Source organism: Podarcis vaucheri (assembly GCF_965113315.1).
Source record: "Podarcis vaucheri genome assembly, chromosome: 2".
NCBI lineage: Eukaryota > Metazoa > Chordata > Lepidosauria > Squamata > Lacertidae > Podarcis > Podarcis vaucheri.
In genome coordinates this window covers 45,705,864-45,723,210 of record NC_138760.1, presented here as the reverse complement: position 1 = coordinate 45,723,210, position 17,347 = coordinate 45,705,864, and the positions used below count along the sequence as shown (strand labels likewise).

General features: G+C 41.1%; 1 protein-coding gene across 4 annotated transcripts in view; it reads right to left on the bottom strand.

The window, feature by feature from the left end:
• The window catches only part of MYH10 (myosin heavy chain 10), a 71,872-nt gene that overhangs the window by 17,254 nt on the left and 37,271 nt on the right, over window positions 1-17,347 (bottom strand). For 3 of the 4 annotated variants that reach the window (XM_082213795.1, XM_082213796.1, XM_082213797.1), the window contains 14 exons: window positions 16,758-16,876; window positions 16,024-16,176; window positions 15,460-15,633; window positions 14,394-14,567; window positions 12,031-12,145; window positions 7,181-7,374; window positions 6,360-6,481; window positions 6,111-6,180; window positions 5,856-6,016; window positions 5,462-5,570; window positions 5,239-5,370; window positions 4,452-4,658; window positions 4,182-4,319; window positions 2,898-3,021 (listed from right to left, as the gene is read on the bottom strand). In XM_082213795.1, the coding sequence (XP_082069921.1) occupies window positions 2,898-3,021; window positions 4,182-4,319; window positions 4,452-4,658; window positions 5,239-5,370; window positions 5,462-5,570; window positions 5,856-6,016; window positions 6,111-6,180; window positions 6,360-6,481; window positions 7,181-7,374; window positions 12,031-12,145; window positions 14,394-14,567; window positions 15,460-15,633; window positions 16,024-16,176; window positions 16,758-16,876 (1,992 nt within the window). Of the gene's footprint in view, window positions 1-2,897; window positions 3,022-4,181; window positions 4,320-4,451; window positions 4,659-5,238; window positions 5,371-5,461; window positions 5,571-5,855; window positions 6,017-6,110; window positions 6,181-6,359; window positions 6,482-7,180; window positions 7,375-9,610; window positions 9,674-12,030; window positions 12,146-14,393; window positions 14,568-15,459; window positions 15,634-16,023; window positions 16,177-16,757; window positions 16,877-17,347 lie in introns of all 4 variants that reach the window. The other variant, XM_082213798.1, reaches the window with a different exon arrangement.

Genomic DNA, 17,347 nt, shown 5'->3' with positions numbered 1-17,347 from the left:
GATAGAATCTCCTCACTCAGTCTCAAAAAGATGACTAACAACTCCTGCCTGTTGACTGTTGCTGGTAGAGGCAAAACCAAACCTTCAGTGCATTAAGATAAGCTTCTGGTCCTCAACTAAAGATCTCATGGAAAGTCTAATTCCCCAAGCAGAGGGAAGAAATAGGAACTGGGAGAGATCCATCTCTTAAGTTAAGCCAGGATCTTGGGAGGCTAACTATAGGATTTCTGTTGCCTCAGAGGAGAAAAACAATAAGACACTTTGGGAAACTGTAAAAATGCATTCTCTTCCATTTTGGACTGCCAAAGAAGTGGTATATGGTGACACCTTTATGCTTTCTTCCAGTATCAGGTTGCTAAGTGTAAGGAAAGGCTATGACTAGCTTTAGAAATTGCAAGATGAACTTCAAAAATATGACGGATGTCAGTTGTAATCCTTATTATTCAATTTCAGCCTATCTAGCTAAATGTCAGAACTGTAATACTTTCAGAATCAAGTCAGGTGGCCACAGCACTGTAGGCAGAAACTATTCCCAAATTAGGACACAAAAATAAGTAAATGTGTATGGAAAGTCAGAATTCTATGATGTATGCGTTTTACAGCCAAAAATTATTGCACATCTAAATCCAAGAAGGGGGTTACAAATACTGTTGATATTGCAAGTGTAACACTGCAAATATTTCATGGTATTTCTTCTCAAAACATAATCCATCATCGAATGCCAAGAGCAGAAGGGGGAATTTTTATAAACAGAACATTGGGATAAAGAAAAATAACTCTATTTTGAAGCAAGTTGAGATAGCAAAAATAAATGCTAAGAACTTCCAGAAAGTATTCTAATGTGCAGCATAAACAGTGATGTTAAAAAAATTGGAGAGAGAGAGAGAGAGAGAGAGAGAGAGAGTCAAGTCAGTGAGATTTGGAAGGCAACTTGGAGTAAGGAAGGGGGGCTTTGAAGACTGGAATGCCCCAGTGAGAGAAGGGAACCTGTTCTTGTTGGTATGGCTCTGGTCTCCCAGTAGGAGAAAGAAGGAAGTTCTATAAGTAACAGTATACTGTACACAGGAGTGAAATTTGCTTTGGTGATGCCAGGTGCCTAGATATTTGCACTAACATATAACAATCTAGGAATGCAGAAGTTGGTACAAAACAAAGACATTCTCCTCTCTTGTCATTCCATAGGGCCAACACAGGAACACCCAATTCATATGAATAAAATTAAATATTTTCCAGTAATGAAGGACATGCTGCTTTCTTTCTTTTTTAAAATCCACTTAACATAGACAAAAGTCAGATTAAGACACTGTGCCCAATGGCCAAAATGGCTATTAAGAAAACACAAAGGAACATTTGAACACATATTTTTGCATTTGCAATGCTGAAAGCAAACTGCTAACCTAAATAGTTTTCTTTGTGCTGACATTCGTAATAATGAAATACTCAGATGCCAAGAGATGCAAGTCCAAATATTTGAAAATCTGTATTTACCCTGATTAATTCATTAACTTATTTGTTACAGCTGGGATTAGCATGTTGGCCCACTGACCGGTCAAATGTTGTCCACTGACCACCTCCTATTTGACCAAATACTGCCAAATATTTCATGAAGGAGAATATGACACTGGATAGGTCGCAGCTTAGCTTTTCTGTTTAGTTATGTATCAGCACTAACAGAAAATGAAGACTGCTTGCCCCTTCACCCTGCAGTAGTCAGGAGCATACTGCTGACATACTGATGCATATAGAGGAAAAAAGCAGGGGAAACAGGTAACCAAAGAACTAGCCTGCTTTCAATTCAGCACACTTGTCTTTAAAAACCGATTTGTGTTCAACAGTTGCTTTTAAAAAAAAATACTTTAAAAAATGTAAAGCAGATGAAAATGTGTTTGTCATCAGAAGCCCTTCCCCCTTAAAGGAACAAAAATGGTATGACATAATTTGTGACATAGCACTTTCTGAAAAACTGACCCAGAAACTACATACAGGTAGTGGGGAGGGGGAAGCAGGGAGACTTTCATAGCAGACTGGCAGCAATTCATTCAGCACACGAACAAAAACTCTACAGGACAAACTGCACCTGCTGCATTCCACAATGTATGTTTGTATTAGCGTTCTCTTTCATATTGATATTAGCAACTTTTCAGCCTCTTTCCCCTTCAGTGCTTGCATGAACTATGGTTTTTATCTGAACTATGCCTGTGAGTTCTGGAAAAAGAGGGGGGAAATATTCAGTTTGTAATTCTTGTTCTCTTTTCACTCTATATTTTTTTAAAATTATTTTTTAAGAAAGAAGCCCTCCTCTGAGTCCCTCTGCCATATGAAGTTTGCCTTCCCTGTTTGACATTTGCCTATTTTCTTGGTTGGGGCCCTTTGTATATTAAATGCCCTCCCCAGGGAAACCTGCCTGGCACCAGACCTGTTTCTTTTAAATCCCAGGTGAAGACCTTTTTATCTGCCTAGACATTCCAAAATGTGTTGAAGCTGGTTTCTGAAGGCTGTTTCATGGTTTGTGTGGAATTTTGTTGATTTGTTTATTTTATTCTGAGTTTTATTGTATTTGGGTTGTTGTTGTTGTAGTAGTAAGCGTACATGGGAGCAGGCAGACCATAGGTCAACTTGTAAATTCACTGATTTTATTTTGTAACAAGCCAGTTGATTAAAATATCATTCCTCCAACAGTTAGTGCTTTAAAAATACTTGATCAAACAAATATTTTCTGACCGAATGCCCAATCCCAATAGCTGCCAAACTGACACTGTGGAAGACTATTATTGTACCTCTGGTCCCAGAAAATGATACACGTAAAGGCAGTGATAAGCTTGTTTTTCGTTCAGTGTTAGCATACTTTCGACTTTTACTGAGAGTCCCTTCATATGGCAAATCTTGAAATTGCTAACCTTCCAGATCTGTGATCATCATTTCCTGCTTGTTCTTGAGTTTAGCTAAGTTTTTGGCCTTTTCTTCTTCTTCAGCCAGCTGTGAAGTACACTCTGCAATTCTATCCTCCATTAATTTCTTTTCCTAATTGAGAAAAAGAAAGCAACTGTTAGGTAGTACATATGTGGGCTCAGAGCAACAGACATGGGTCCTGCAGATACAGTTTGAGGCTGCACGAACGATGCGACAGGACAGGACAATTCAATTGCCCCTCCGTATTTTACTGATCCTCCTAAGATTTTAAAGCAAAATGTGCAGGGTAAGCTGAAAAGAAGCCTTGTTACTTAATTACTTCCAGGTAATTAAAACATGGGGCTCATCCAGATATATTTAGTAGAGGGCACAGCAGAAATCATCTGGTTCAGGACATATCATTCCCCGGGGATGAGGGGGAAATGTTTTTAATGATTCAAATAGGGGAGAAGTAGAACTGACAAGTGTGCAGGTAGGTGAGAACTCCCTACGGTAAGCACATGTGCCAAATATATTTGGAGAAGGATGCTGTGTATAAGGGTTTACACTGAGTTTCTGAGCCAGGATGGGCCAGCTGGAAAGGTGGATTGAGAGAGCACCAGTGGGGGGCAGTGGATGCAAACTCCAAGGAAAGCTGTACTGGAGGTGGGGTTGCTCTGGACATGCTACAATTCTCAAAAGGGGCAGGCTTCTCCACAGAACCATTATGGTTGGAGATACCGGGTCAGGGGCAATTTAGTACTTAAGAGACATGCTGTCATCCCCCTGACCAAAATGCTCATGGTGATTTTGAGATGGGAGAATGAAATCTAGGAGGCATTTGAAATAGGAAGTGTAGAAACCAGTGACTAACTACCCTCATGCATGTTCTGGTCACGATGGACAGCACTACCGCCATACAAATAGAAACAGGTCCCCAAATGCAGGTTGGGATTAAAGGTGGGACCTGGGCTTGGAAAGGCTGAAGAATGCTACTCTAGAAGATGATCATTAAATCAAAGCTATATTTCACAGAATGAACAGCAAAGCACACCCTTTTTGCACGACTTATGACATCACTGCATGATAACAGCACAACACATGACAAGAGTTTGCTCTATGGGGGGGGCAGGGAGGGTCCTAAATCCAAGCCACAAACAGATGCCAATTACTCTCTGGATGACAAGATTGAGGAGCCACAAGATGGCTCCCACAGCAGTCACTTTTCACGCATTGCATTATTGTTTCCACATTCACTAGTTCTAAAGGAGTGTGTCACAATTTGCTCTCACCTTAAGAAATTTGGAATTTTGGTCCTCTAACAGTAAGATCTCTTCTTCCATCTTTTTTATTTTGGCTTCAGCTGTTACCTTCTCCAGCTGCAATTTCTGCCGAGCACCTTCTTCCTCATCGAGCTGCTCCTCCAAGTCCTTAAAAAACAGAAAGCTCAGCTGTATTATAACTTGCCCACAGTTTTCACATGGTCTCACCAAAGATAGGTCAATGTACCAAAATTTAGACATATTTTCTAATCATCCTACCATCAACACATCAAGGGATACCTGTATGTGCGCCTGCATTTTCTTCTTTTCATTCTGTAGCACTTGGTTCCTTTCTTCTTCCTCTTCCACCCTGGATTCTAAATCATGCAGAATTTCTTCTAACTCTTGCTTCTTTGAAGCCAGACGAGCTCTCATCTCTTCGGCTTCAGCGAAGAGTTCTGTCTCTGCTTGCAACTGCTCTGCAAGAATGTTTTTCTCTTCCAACAGCTGCAAATTCAGTAAGAAAGTATTGTCAATCCTCCTTCAATATACTGTCAAAACAACCATTTCATAGTTACGGGAGAATCTTGCATAGCTCACCCAGTCCTAAAAGTTGCTGAAAGAACAAGCATGCACAGACAACCACAGTTACCAGAGGGAAATGGCTCCCTGTGCAAGGCCAAAATTCAGTGTCCCCTACCTCTCGCCTTCTGTTCCGCACATGTGTTATGTCATAGTTGCAATACCCCCCGCAGCTCCGTACCCAGTGCCCAGGGGAACCAGTTACACTGCCCTAAATCTGCCTCTGATTATATGTATATATCCAGAAAAGATTGAGTTCAATTTCAAAAGGGATCCACTGTGCAGCTTCATACCTCTTCTCCAGACCAGTCATTAAAATGTATTCGCTATAACTCCTTGCGTGTTTATTTGATCACACAATATGCTTTCTGTTCCTACACAAACTAGCTAGATGTATCTAACTACAGTAAGTTAAGATGTTGGTTTTGCCTAGGTAGATAATAAAGTCATAAGTGCTATTAGAATAAGGTCGACTTTGTGCATAGGTCAGATTGTGTATACAAACCTGTTGATGTTTCCTTTCCATCTCCTCAAGTTCTGCTTCTACCTTTGTCTGTTTCTCCTTCACCTTCAGAAGCTCCTCATCCTTAGCCTGAAGTTCTTCCTCCTGTCGAGTAACTTGAAGCAGGGGCTTCACCTGCAAAGTATGACACAAGAGGCATGCCACTATCGTGCTGCTGAAAATTCCTAACCACCACCACCACCACCGACCTTTGTGGACAACCTACCTTTGTGAACACTCTCCACCACTGCCAATGCCGCAGCTTCAAATAGGCAGCACAATTTCTCTGCAGGACTTTCAATGCACTCAGCTGCTGCTGTTTCTTAGCAAAAGCCCTGAACACAAACCAAGGTTTTCCATTTCAGTTGGGAATGTTTGCATTTTAACAGCTACATCAAAGCATTTCCAAAGCCATATTCAAGTGCAAGGGGGCAATACTCGTGTTTTTTTTTAATCCTGGCAATAAACTTATTCCACCAGACTGCTTCTCAAGCTTTTTAGCAGTGAAATAACCATGCATCTGTCTGTATATTCAGTGCTTTTGATTAAGCTAACTGAACATTTCCACAAAACCTGCACTTCAAATATAAGCGTCTGCCAAGATTACTATAAACACTTACTTCCTGGCAAGGTATCCCCTGCAGACTGCCTGGAAGAAGATGATGATGTCTGTGATCTTCAGATCCCTTTCTTCCTCTAGGTGTGCCAGAACACCAGCTCGGAAAAAAATCTTGCTCTGTCCAATTCTATACAAGTTGGGGTCCAGCTCTAATGCTCTGATCTGCACAAATATCCAAAACCCATTTGTTTCAAAATTTATAAGGCAAAGAAGATAATGGTTTTTAGCAATGTTAGATTGCTACTGAATGACTTACCATGCGTTCACAAGCCTGCTTCCCATCCATAAATCCCTTAGGAATTGCATTAGGAGTCAGGATTTCATATCTACCAATCAATAAGAAAACAACTAGTTAAGCTCTGATCAAACCGTACAGGCACCAATTTTCATTTAATCCCCATGCTACGCTTGACTAATGACAGAAAGTTATGTTGAGGAGGAAGACTGGGTTTAACCACCTGAAATGATGTAGCTCTAAACATGCCAAATCTAGTTATTATAGTACCTCTGTCTAAATTCTTGGAACACTATCCTGTTTGGAAATCCTTGCCGACAAATCCTTATTCCTTCCAAGACACCGTTGCAGCGAAGCTGATCTAGAACGAGGTGCGGATCCAGCTTTCCAGCCTAAAGGCAGAGGAAAAGCTCTGTTACAGGACAGTACTAGCAGCTCCTTGTAATCATCCTTCTGGCTTTTAGCCTTACCTAGTTAAAGAAACTAACAACTCACAAGGATGAAGTGGGGTTCCAAATACTTCATGTGCAAAACATGAAATCCAAACCCTATCATGTCAGCAAATACATCAAATGTCAATAGTATTGTTGGAGATTCATTCCCTGTGTCTGCAGTCATGGGATTGTTGTCTATCACATGATGGTGTATGTTTTCATTCCACAGTGTGGGAAGTGACGGAGACAAGATGTTTTGTGTTACTGTGTTCCATGAAGTGGGACTATTGTCCTTTGTTCTCTCTCTCTGTTGTCTGATGAGAAAGAGGATGGAGCTAAGTCAGAATGCTCCGAGTGTATTATATGTAAATAAACGTAGATTAGCCAAAACGCTGAGCTACTGAGTTCTGTTATGCAAACTGCAAATATTCTGCGGATCCCTAAGTGCGCTAATGCCTTTTGGCATTAGTCGCTGTGATGTTCGGGTTGGAGAAAGCTTTTGAAGCTCCCGAACAATCGGCCAGGAGGGAAAGAACATGCCAGTTGGGCATGTGTCTCTACCAGGGTCCTACTTGAGAGTAGGTCGCTCCTAACAAGTATTAGCAACTGGGAAGGGAAAATTAGAAGCACATTTTAACGTTTGAAATGAACACATACCCTCTTTTCATGGTTTGGAATGATGCAGCGGACAAAATTTGGGTTAGTATTTCGCAGCGTGGCCATCAGTTTGGTGAGGGACTCCTTGTATAGCTGCCCCACGGTACGGAACATGCCCTTCTTGGTCTTGTAAGTGGAGCCAAACGCGGTCTCTGTTATCCCAGTGACTTGATCCAGACCCACAATGCGGTCCACTGCAGGCAACAAGAACACCGAATTAAGCGGGTTCAGGAAACAGAGCAGTGCACAAGAGATAAAAGGTTCGACAAATGCTCTGCGCGACAAACGGTGGAAGGTGCTGCCTACTATGGCAAAGCAATCTACGTACATATGAAAGCAGCAGGATTGAAAGCAACACACCAGGCAGAACATTGTAGCTTTTGCCATTATGCACTACAAAGCACAAGTCACGGCTTTATGCACCAAAAGCCATTCCCTTTTCATACGTAAAAGGAATTTTAGACCAAGAAGCTGCAAATAATGTGAGTGAATATGTGGGAAGGTTTACAATAGAGCCAAGAAATGCAAATGATGGCATGTATCAAACTTTGCTAGGAACAAACCATGATCAGCCTGCCAACAACTTCTGCTTAACTTGAAGAAAACATGGAATAATATTCCCATAGAAAGGGGGGGGGAATAATTAGGCCATTTTGTTTCACCACTGACATTCCCTTTACCACATCGTATGAAGTGCAATTCTGTGGGTATGTCATAGCAAATATATCAGTACACCTGAGATATCCACTGTGTATGTGACAATGATAAAGCTTCTGTAAAGCTCTTTACTTTTTTTGAGCAACAGAAGGGAAAGGATTTTCTATATTGTTTTCCTCTATGGATTATATAAATAAACCAAACTCTAAAGGCATGAGGAACCAAGCACACATTTGGAGCAGGAGGACAGGGGGTGGATAGATTATGTTTTGGTCAGCTAGCAAAAGAGAAATGCAAATAAACACATCTCAGGATAGCCACAGTACTGGGTATTCCTAGGAAACAACACATTAAAATCTTCAACCTAAGATCTTGCTAATTAACCTAGTCATTGCACCAGGAATCTAACATCTTCTTCCCAGTTAGACCAAAAGCACCTCAGCCTAAAATGTTGAAATTCATACTAGGTTCAGAGAGTCCTTTCCCCTGGATCCCTAGACAAATAAAATTTAGACAACCTGGCCATGCTGCTTATACCAACCAAGTGGCACGTCGTAGTACTTTGAAGTTCAAGAATCTATCCTGCAGCTAAAACCACTGCCAAGTCTACTTCAATTAAGTATGCATAAAATTACGTCACAGTATTTACTAATGAGAGAGCAATGCATGCTGCATCCTCCAATGAAGGAAGAGCCAAACTGTAACCAATCTCCTAAGTTTAAGTGAATATGGGCCATATGCTTAAGTATTTGCACAACCATGTATTTTTTCTATCAGGAGTAGAAATCAGTCCCCTCTAGCGATCAAGGAAGCAGCGCACGAGAGCAGATTCACTTAGGAAAAAGCAACATGCTTCATTTTGAAACTACATCAATATGATTAACTTAGATACACCCATGGAGATACATAAATTCCCTGCTTATGTATTTTAGCTTACAACAAAAGCATGATCAGACACGTAATGGTGGCAGTAAAAATCTAATAAAATGCCAAAGCAGGCTCCATAAAATACTTTTAGTGAAAAACAAAGACAACTAAAGAGCAGCTTTAAAGTCTACCAAAATACATACAGTTTTGCTAATGGGGTAATGTTATAGGTTTACTCAGAAGTAAATTCCACTGCGATCAACTGGGCTTAGTTCCTTGTAAGTCTGCTTAGGAGCGCAGCCTAACTGAGATTTGCTTCAAGTTTAGAAGTGCTCCTGCAGATTAATGGGCAGCATATACCCCTGGCAGAATTTGTTTACTTGGCCCAAGTACTGACGGACTTCCCTCATAAGCTATCATTCAAAATATAGGCATTTAATAGCAATGATACTAATTTTGAGCAGCTTCTGAAATAATAAACATTCAACATGCCATTTAATGCCAGCGCAGCAAGTTGTATAAAGAAAACTTGCTTTGACTGCAATTTAAAAAAAAATTGTATACAGACATTAACAAGTACAAATCATACCGAACCAGAGTACCGAGACTCCTAATTTCAAATACCCAAGGTCATCCGGGTATGTTGGAGAAGCAAGCCTGTGTTTCAAATGCAGCTACTCACTTGCAAAGCCTCTAGAAGTGCAGTACAAAAAATGAGACTCTGTGTATGCAGCAGCAACTAAATAGGTATGTGCACAAGAACGTTTGCCTTGTGGAGGTAACGCTAAGGTTAGGATGAAATGAAAGTTCATGCTTGCCTAACAAGCAAAAAAAATGTTTTTCCTACAGATTCAAGTCCTGCTTTTAGGAGGCCTATATTATTATTTTTGTTTTTCATTCATTCACCTGGTGTATCAGGAAGACCAGTAACATTGTCATAGAAAGAAGCTCTCTGAAAATTGTGAATCTCTATGGCACAGAAACGGCAAGAACAAAGAGCAGATACACAAGACAGTCTAGTTAGTAAAGAGAAGACAATTTTGAATTGCAAGCAAGCTTTAACAAAGTGCATAACAGGTCACTATGGTGTAATGATGGCTCTTCAGCAGAGTGTGTTGATTTCAGGGCCCAAACAGTGAACATAAAGGCAGGTTGGCAGACTATAGATTTACAAGGAAACATGACAGTGATTCCATCTTTCACAACAAGGAACTGTTTACTGAAAAAATGTTCTGAAATGGAACAATTGTTGTGTTCATGCATACTTTGGGGCTGGTTCGCAGCCTCTTTGATAGATAATCCAGTGCTTTTTCCCTTAAAAAATGTTTAGGGGTACTCTCATTTTCCTACTCATATTGAAATACTGCACCTCAATGAGGCTAAACTTAGATTCACAAAATGTTTAGGGGTATGCGTACCCCTGCGTCCCCCCCCCCCAGAAAAAAAGCACTGAGAGAAACCATTTATGGACTGTGAAGCAATAAGCCCACAGGCACACCTTCTACTAATTTTACAACTAAACTTATGACAGACATGGAAACGCCCCCTTCTCACAATCCACGCACGGTGCCTGCTCCAAGGCATTTACAATATTCCCAGATGGGTGTTTAGTCATAGTCATTACACATTCTTGAAACCTGGCTCCATAAAACCTCAAAAGCATTTCTTCCGTCTTTAGCATGTTTACTTTGCTTCACTGAAGTTGACCTTAGCGAGGAAATAAAACTGCTAATATTGGACCATTGTATAAATCTATGATGGGCCACACTTGCATAGTGCAGCTGGTAACTATAGCTTTAAAAGGCTGTTTGTAGACCTGAAAATGATGCAGAACAATGGCAACCAAAATTACCAGAGGCCTTAAGCATGTCCCCTACATAAGGAAAGCTGACCATCTTGATTTGTTGCTATTTTTGCTAGCAGGCTAGGTTCAAGGTTCTTGTGTTAGCTCACAAAGCCAAAATCAACTTGGGCCCAAAGTACCTCAATGACCATCTGGTCCCTTATACACCACCTCACTCCCCGAGATCCTGGTGGTTCCTCACAGGCCTTAGGTTTGGTAGGCCTTCATTACAGGCCTGTAGGGGTTTGGCAGGTACCAGCCCTCCCCTTCTTTGAGAAACCCCTTGAAAGCCGTATTTTCTGGACAGGCCTTACCAACATGCATTTCTTTTTTAAACCAACCAGTATCTACTGATGTTTTAAATTATGTTTTATAGATGTTTCTAGATTTTATTGTATTTTATGCTGTCAGCCGCCTTGATATATTTTATGTATCTGTAGAAAATGCACTTTCTAAGGACCCAGGAATCAGCTGGTTGTCAGATGCCTCGGAAGTGCTGCTCAAGGGGCTTTGCAAGCACTTTTGGAAGGAAAACAATACTCTGCTTTTAGATGGAGCATTCTTTTTTTTCTTTTCAAGGAACAGATACAGAGTTCCCACCAATCAGGTGATATGAAGTATCTCCAAACTTGCTAGATTGGTTGAACAATCTATCATTGCAGACAGCCGACTCGGGGAGTCTGATAACAGTCAATAGTTGGGAAGTCCAAACCTCTGTGGGGCTTCAAAGGTAGATGGCACAGTTACTGGTGAGCAATAGCTTTTGCCCTTATGTCTGGTTTGTGCTTTCCCATAGGCATCTGTTTGGTCACTATGGAACACAGGGATCCAGGATTAAGAGTGTCTTTTGGTGTAATCCATCAGATCTCTTCCTAAATTAAGTTAATGTGAAGCTAAGAGCAGGCGTTAAAAGGATACTAAATTATAACACCATCTTGGAAGCACTCCAAGCAATGCAACCAAGTTTTAAGAAGTGTTTTTGGTTAAGCAAGCTTATGTTCTGCCATACCAGGCACACAGAAAATTAACAATGCAAGAAAAAGACTTAATGTACTATTATGACACAATATTTAAGAGCTATTTAAACTTTGATTATTCAAAATTCTTAGTTTACTGTCCTGTTTTACCAGTGAACCCATTGCTGATAACTAAAACAGCAGCTTCATGAAAGGTTGAGAATCGTTTAGTCACAACAGACTTTCAAACTATCCTAAATGACTATGAAAAGTCTACTCAATAATCACACTAGCAGCTAAGTAGCTTGATGTATGGAAGTGCAATCAGCCCATAATGATACATGTGCAAGTAAATTAATTGATATTGCAGTGGCACTTCAAACCCTCCTGTTGCCACTGCTGGCAGGAGTCTCAGAGGAATTGCACTAACCCATGAAGGATTCATGTGTAAGCTTTGCAGAGAAGGCCCCAACTCACCCACCAGGATTTACCATCTCATCTTATATAGATTAGGAGCAGATTCTTACCATCCTTCCAAAGCTCTGCCACAAATTTGTCTGAAGACTGGTGTAGAAGCGTAGCCACGTTGTCATTCAGAGGGTCCATATTCTTCATAAGCCACTCATCTGCCTTGTAGTCCACCTGGAATTAAGCAAGTGGGGTAAACAGCAAATACTGCCAACCTTCCCAACCTGTTTTTTGTTTTTAAGGGAAGATGAGTTGCATCTCCTCATATGTGATTGACATTTAAGGAGTGCTGAAATTGTGAAGAACCTCTGCACACACTTACTAAACTCCCTTTTCAGACTAACACTGAATGTACCACACTGTCAAGGGTGTACGGCTAGCAGGCACAACTCCTCTGTCACACTGAATGCATGAGGTGGGTTGTCTGAACGGGGTTTTTACGTGTACAGTGGATCCATTTAACATGATACTTTCCACACTCTCCCTCTGCTGCAAGTGACCCATAAGTCTTTCAAACCCATTTTAGAGATCACAACTTCCCAATGTTTACATGGCGGTAGGATACTATTAAGAAAATGCCTCCCCCCCCCCAACCGATTGTAGGGTTATTATCAATTTGTTTAAAATTATTCTTATTCTTATTTACTAAAATTATCCCACCCTTCCACCCAAAGGTCCTCAGAGAGGCATTTGGAGTCCTGGGCAGTGCCTCACTGATGGATATGACTTTGTTCCTTGAGCCTGCAAAAGTTCAGGCTGACATTAACCCCAAAGTAACTGCAAGGGTGGCTGAGTTTTTGTCAATAGTATCTCTTAAAAGAGTGGTGAATGGCACAATTTAGCAGGAAGAAACTCCTTGTTATTACATATTTTACATGGCTGTTTATTTGTATATAGTTTAAAATTTTATACAGTAGTTATACCTCGGGTTACATACGGTTCAGGTTACATACACTTCTGGTTACAGACTCTGCTAACCCAGAAATAGTACCTCGGGCTAAGAACTTTGCTTCAGGATGAGAACAAAAATTGTGCTCCGGCGGCGCGGCGGCAGCAGGAGGCCCCATTAGCTAAAGTGGTGCTTCAGGTTAAGAACAGACCTCCAGAATGAATTAAGTACTTAACCTGAGGTACCACTGTATATGGATGTTTTATGATGGCCTATATTTGTAATGCCTGTATTTGTAATGCCTAATAAAGTTTTGGCAAAGTAAGTAAAAGTTCAGGAGCTGAAATTGACTTTTCAGGGCAAGATATGAAAAAGGCACTACAGTGGTGCCCCGCAAGACGAATGCCTCGCAAGACGAAAAACTCGCTAGACGAAAGGGCTTTCCGTTTTTGCGTTGCTTCGCTAGACGAATTTCCCTATGGGCTTGCTTCGCAAGACGAAAACGTCTTGCACTTTTTTAAAAAAGCCGCTTGAAGAGGCGCAGTTGCGACGGACCGTGCTTCGCAAGACGAAAAACATCGCAAGACGAAAAGACTCGCGGAACGAATTCTTTTCGTCTTGCGAGGCACCACTGTATGAGTTTCTGGTAACTACTGTACTTGGGCATGCTGCTAGAGGTGTATTAAAGGGTAAACAAGTGATAGCAAGGCTTCTCCAGTGCTTGTCCCAAAGCACTAGCCAGTTACTATTTGCATCTCAGGAACACAACCTAGCCTTTAAACATTCAGGAGAGGTGAATAGCAACATAGTTTCCTCTCACCCCGGCCCACCCTAAATTCAGTACGTTTGATCCATACTGACTTTGATTCAAGATTTGCAGGACCACCCTGCAAAGATCAAAGTGGGATATAGACACTTTGAAACCCATCTAGGTAAGCCCCAGTGGGAAAATATTGATTCAAATTGTGAGGTGCCTTCTTCAATAGGTACTGAATAAGTTCTTCTACAAATTAACTGATTATACCTATAAGGGCAAGTTATACCCGTAAGTGTGAAATTGATTTTCTTTAAAGTACAGTGGAACCTCTGGTTAAGTACTTAATCTGTTCCGGAGGTCTGTTCATAAACTGAAACTGTTCTTAACCTGAAGCACCACTTTAGCTAATGGGGCCTCCTGCTGCCGCCGCGCCACCGGAGCCTGATTTCTGTTCTTATCCTGAAGCAAAGTTCTTAACCTGAAGCACTATTTCTGGGTTAGCGGAGTGTGTAACCTGAAGCGTATGTAACCTGAAGCGCATGTAACCCGAGGTACCACTGTACTGCAGCACGTGAAGTATCTTGCATGGAATCAAAATGGGCACCAGAGTTTGGAAGCAACATATTTCACTCTCCAATCCTACCTGATGACCAGACTCAGGAGGCCAAACTTATTCTCAAATAGCAAGATACACAGGCTCCTGTAGCCTCTCAGAAGTCCCACAAATGGGACACACTGATAAATGCTGAAGAAATCATATAGCATTTCATGCTTACCCTTCCTGCATAATGAATTATGCAGAAGTCTGCCTTGTCCTTCAGCTGCCGAGGCTTTTGGAATTTGGAATGGGTTCCTTGTTCCTGGACCAGTTTTTCCACAAATGTCTTATCAGTTGCTTTGGGGAACCAGCACTCTTCATCCAGGAGAGCAAGTACACCAGGGGGGTTGGCCTAGCAAGGATTAATACATAAATAAATGTTTTATTACCAGAATCTATTCTGTTCTCACCTCCCCTCATTTGATATTCCTTTCGCCATACAGTTGCACCTGAGCAACACAGCTGAAGAAGAGCACATGCTTATTCAAAAATAAAATCCATATTCACATTTCAACGGGAGATACAAGTGGACATACGTGACTAATGCCAATGGATTCCCACCCCCAAGTCAGTTGATTTTGAAATCAGATACAAGAAGGGAACAAGATACAAGCATATCAAGAATTCTAAAGCATCAAGTTCAACCAACATGATGCTTTGCCTCACAGGATGTCTCATAGCAACACAGAGCTACCTGAAATGTAATCAAAATTATCAGAACCGAAGTAAGAGCTATTAAAGGTATAGGACGAGAAAGAGGAAAAGAAACAGAGCTCAGTGACATATACACTACCATTCAGTTAGCTCACAAAATAATGTGTGACATAAGCAAGCCTAGAGTACATTTAGGCATGTTCCAAGTTACCAGCGCCTTATTAATCAGATCCAGTGAGGCATGTATTGCCTGTAAGAACATCATTCTGAATTTCAGTTCACAACACATTTTTCTGGCTAGGTTTTGTTTATTATAAATTTGCTTTTTAAGTCGCCCGATCAGTTTTTAATTAGAAAAGCAGAATAATAATGCCACAAATGCAAATCAGGAGGGTAGCACTTGCTGGATTTGTCTACAGGCACACTTTACAGAAATGTCTCTTGATTCAACACTTAAATCCCAGAGAAGCCCCTCTAGAAAAACAAAAAACAAAACTTGGATCGGTAAGGTGTATGGAATGATTTACATCAAAGAGAGATCTTGGTTGAGAAAGCTATGAGCTGTTAAAAGGACAAGGATGAGAACTTACAGGTCTTTCAATTAAATCAATACAGGGTTGCAGATCCAGTCCAAAGTCAATAAAGTTCCACTCTATGCCCTCCCTCTGATATTCCTCCTGCTCCAAGATAAACATGGTGTGGTTGAATAACTGCTGCAGCTTCTCATTGGTATAGTTGATGCAAAGTTGCTCAAAGGAATTCAACTAGGGGAAAATATCAAGAAAGTTAACTTTTTAGAGTTTTACAGCTTTTGTATTGGTTATACTACAATGTAAGTTTTGCAGGGCAAACCATTTAACAAGCAACTGGCCAAACGTGCAGAGTTTTGCACATGATTCTATGACAGCAAGGAAATAAGGCAGACGCGCTAATCTCTTACACAGAAACCCCATCTCATTCAGAGCTTACCAAGACTGCTTAAAAGTCAGGAAAAGCCACTGAAAAATGTGGTCACGTGTAGAGTAGAATCTTATCCATGAACTTTCAATATTGCAGTTTGGAGCTTCCAGATCCTTTGCAATGCTATTTTATATATGTTACAAAAATCTCTCAATCTAGTAAGTACTGGAGATTTCTTTCATTTGTCTAAATACCTCAAAGATTTCAAATCCAGCAATATCCAGGATTCCGATGAAAGAAGCTCCCTGTCGCTTGGTCCTATCCAGAGCTTTGTTAATGCGGTGAACAAGCCAGCGGAAAAGGCGTTCGTAGGTGGCTTTCGCCAATGCCTCCACAGCAAAGTCTGCCTGAAAATTTGAACGAGAATTTGGAAGAAGTCGTAAGAAAATAGAAATACTAAGTTTAACACAGTTACTATTTCTAATAGAAAGATAATGAACATGCTATTTCCTAGGTATATTTATTTTGTTTATATCCCACCCGTCATCCCAAAGGAGTATAAATGTCATATTCTAATTAAGATCTAAGCTTGAACGTTGTACCACCTAGACACAGAAGGCCAGCCATTATGTGGCTTTCTAGTTTTTCTACAGACACACACACACATCAAACTGTATCTCACTGATCAACCACTGCACCCAGTGTACCGATGCTCAGTGTACTTGTCTCCTTACTTGGAACTCCAATGCTGAAGCTCAACCGAGAGGCACTGATGGGGATCCAGGCACATTTGAAATGCCAGAACTAACTTGTCAGCAGTTTTTGGGCTCCAGGTGAAACCCGAGGCCTCATATGCAGTCTTACTATAACACACAGGATATTTAACCAACCCCCAGGGCAAAGAGAAATGGTGAGAATGTTTGCTGGCCGGAAATTGGTGGCTACTTTGGGTGGAATAAGATTCAACATTTTGCATCACAGAGCTTACTTGTTCTTTGGTTTGTGCTTTCTGGACGTAGTCCCTGCCAACTTTAATGCGTGGAGTGAGTATTGCTCGAGTAAATTCCATTACATTCATCCCCAACAGGTGGCAGAGTTTCTGTGCAACTACAAATACAAACAATGCAATCAGTTATCAGAACCTCAACAACTGGTTTTAACACTGAATAAGTGTCCCCCAAAAAGCATTTCCCACAGTTCCTAATGTTAAGGAACGCTTTCCAAGTCAACTTGTTTGACAATGTACCCCCTGTGTATTGCAGAGGACTCCAGTGAATGTTCTAGACTGCCAACTCAGTTCATATAGGCTTAATGAGCCTTTGTACTACCCTACATGAACCAAGGGTACACCCTAGCACACATCCAGCCACTGCCCTGCAGCTACATGTTGCAGGGGAACACTGGCAATGGTGGACAAATTGACCTTCAAGGAAGTTTTTCCACCATTACTGAATCTATCAATGAGGAATCTCAGCATTTCCCAGAACACCATTTGAAAATCACTCAAGGAGTAACACCAGTACAGTCGTACCTTGGATCCCAAACACCTTGGTACTTGTCCGTTTTGGCTCCCGAACG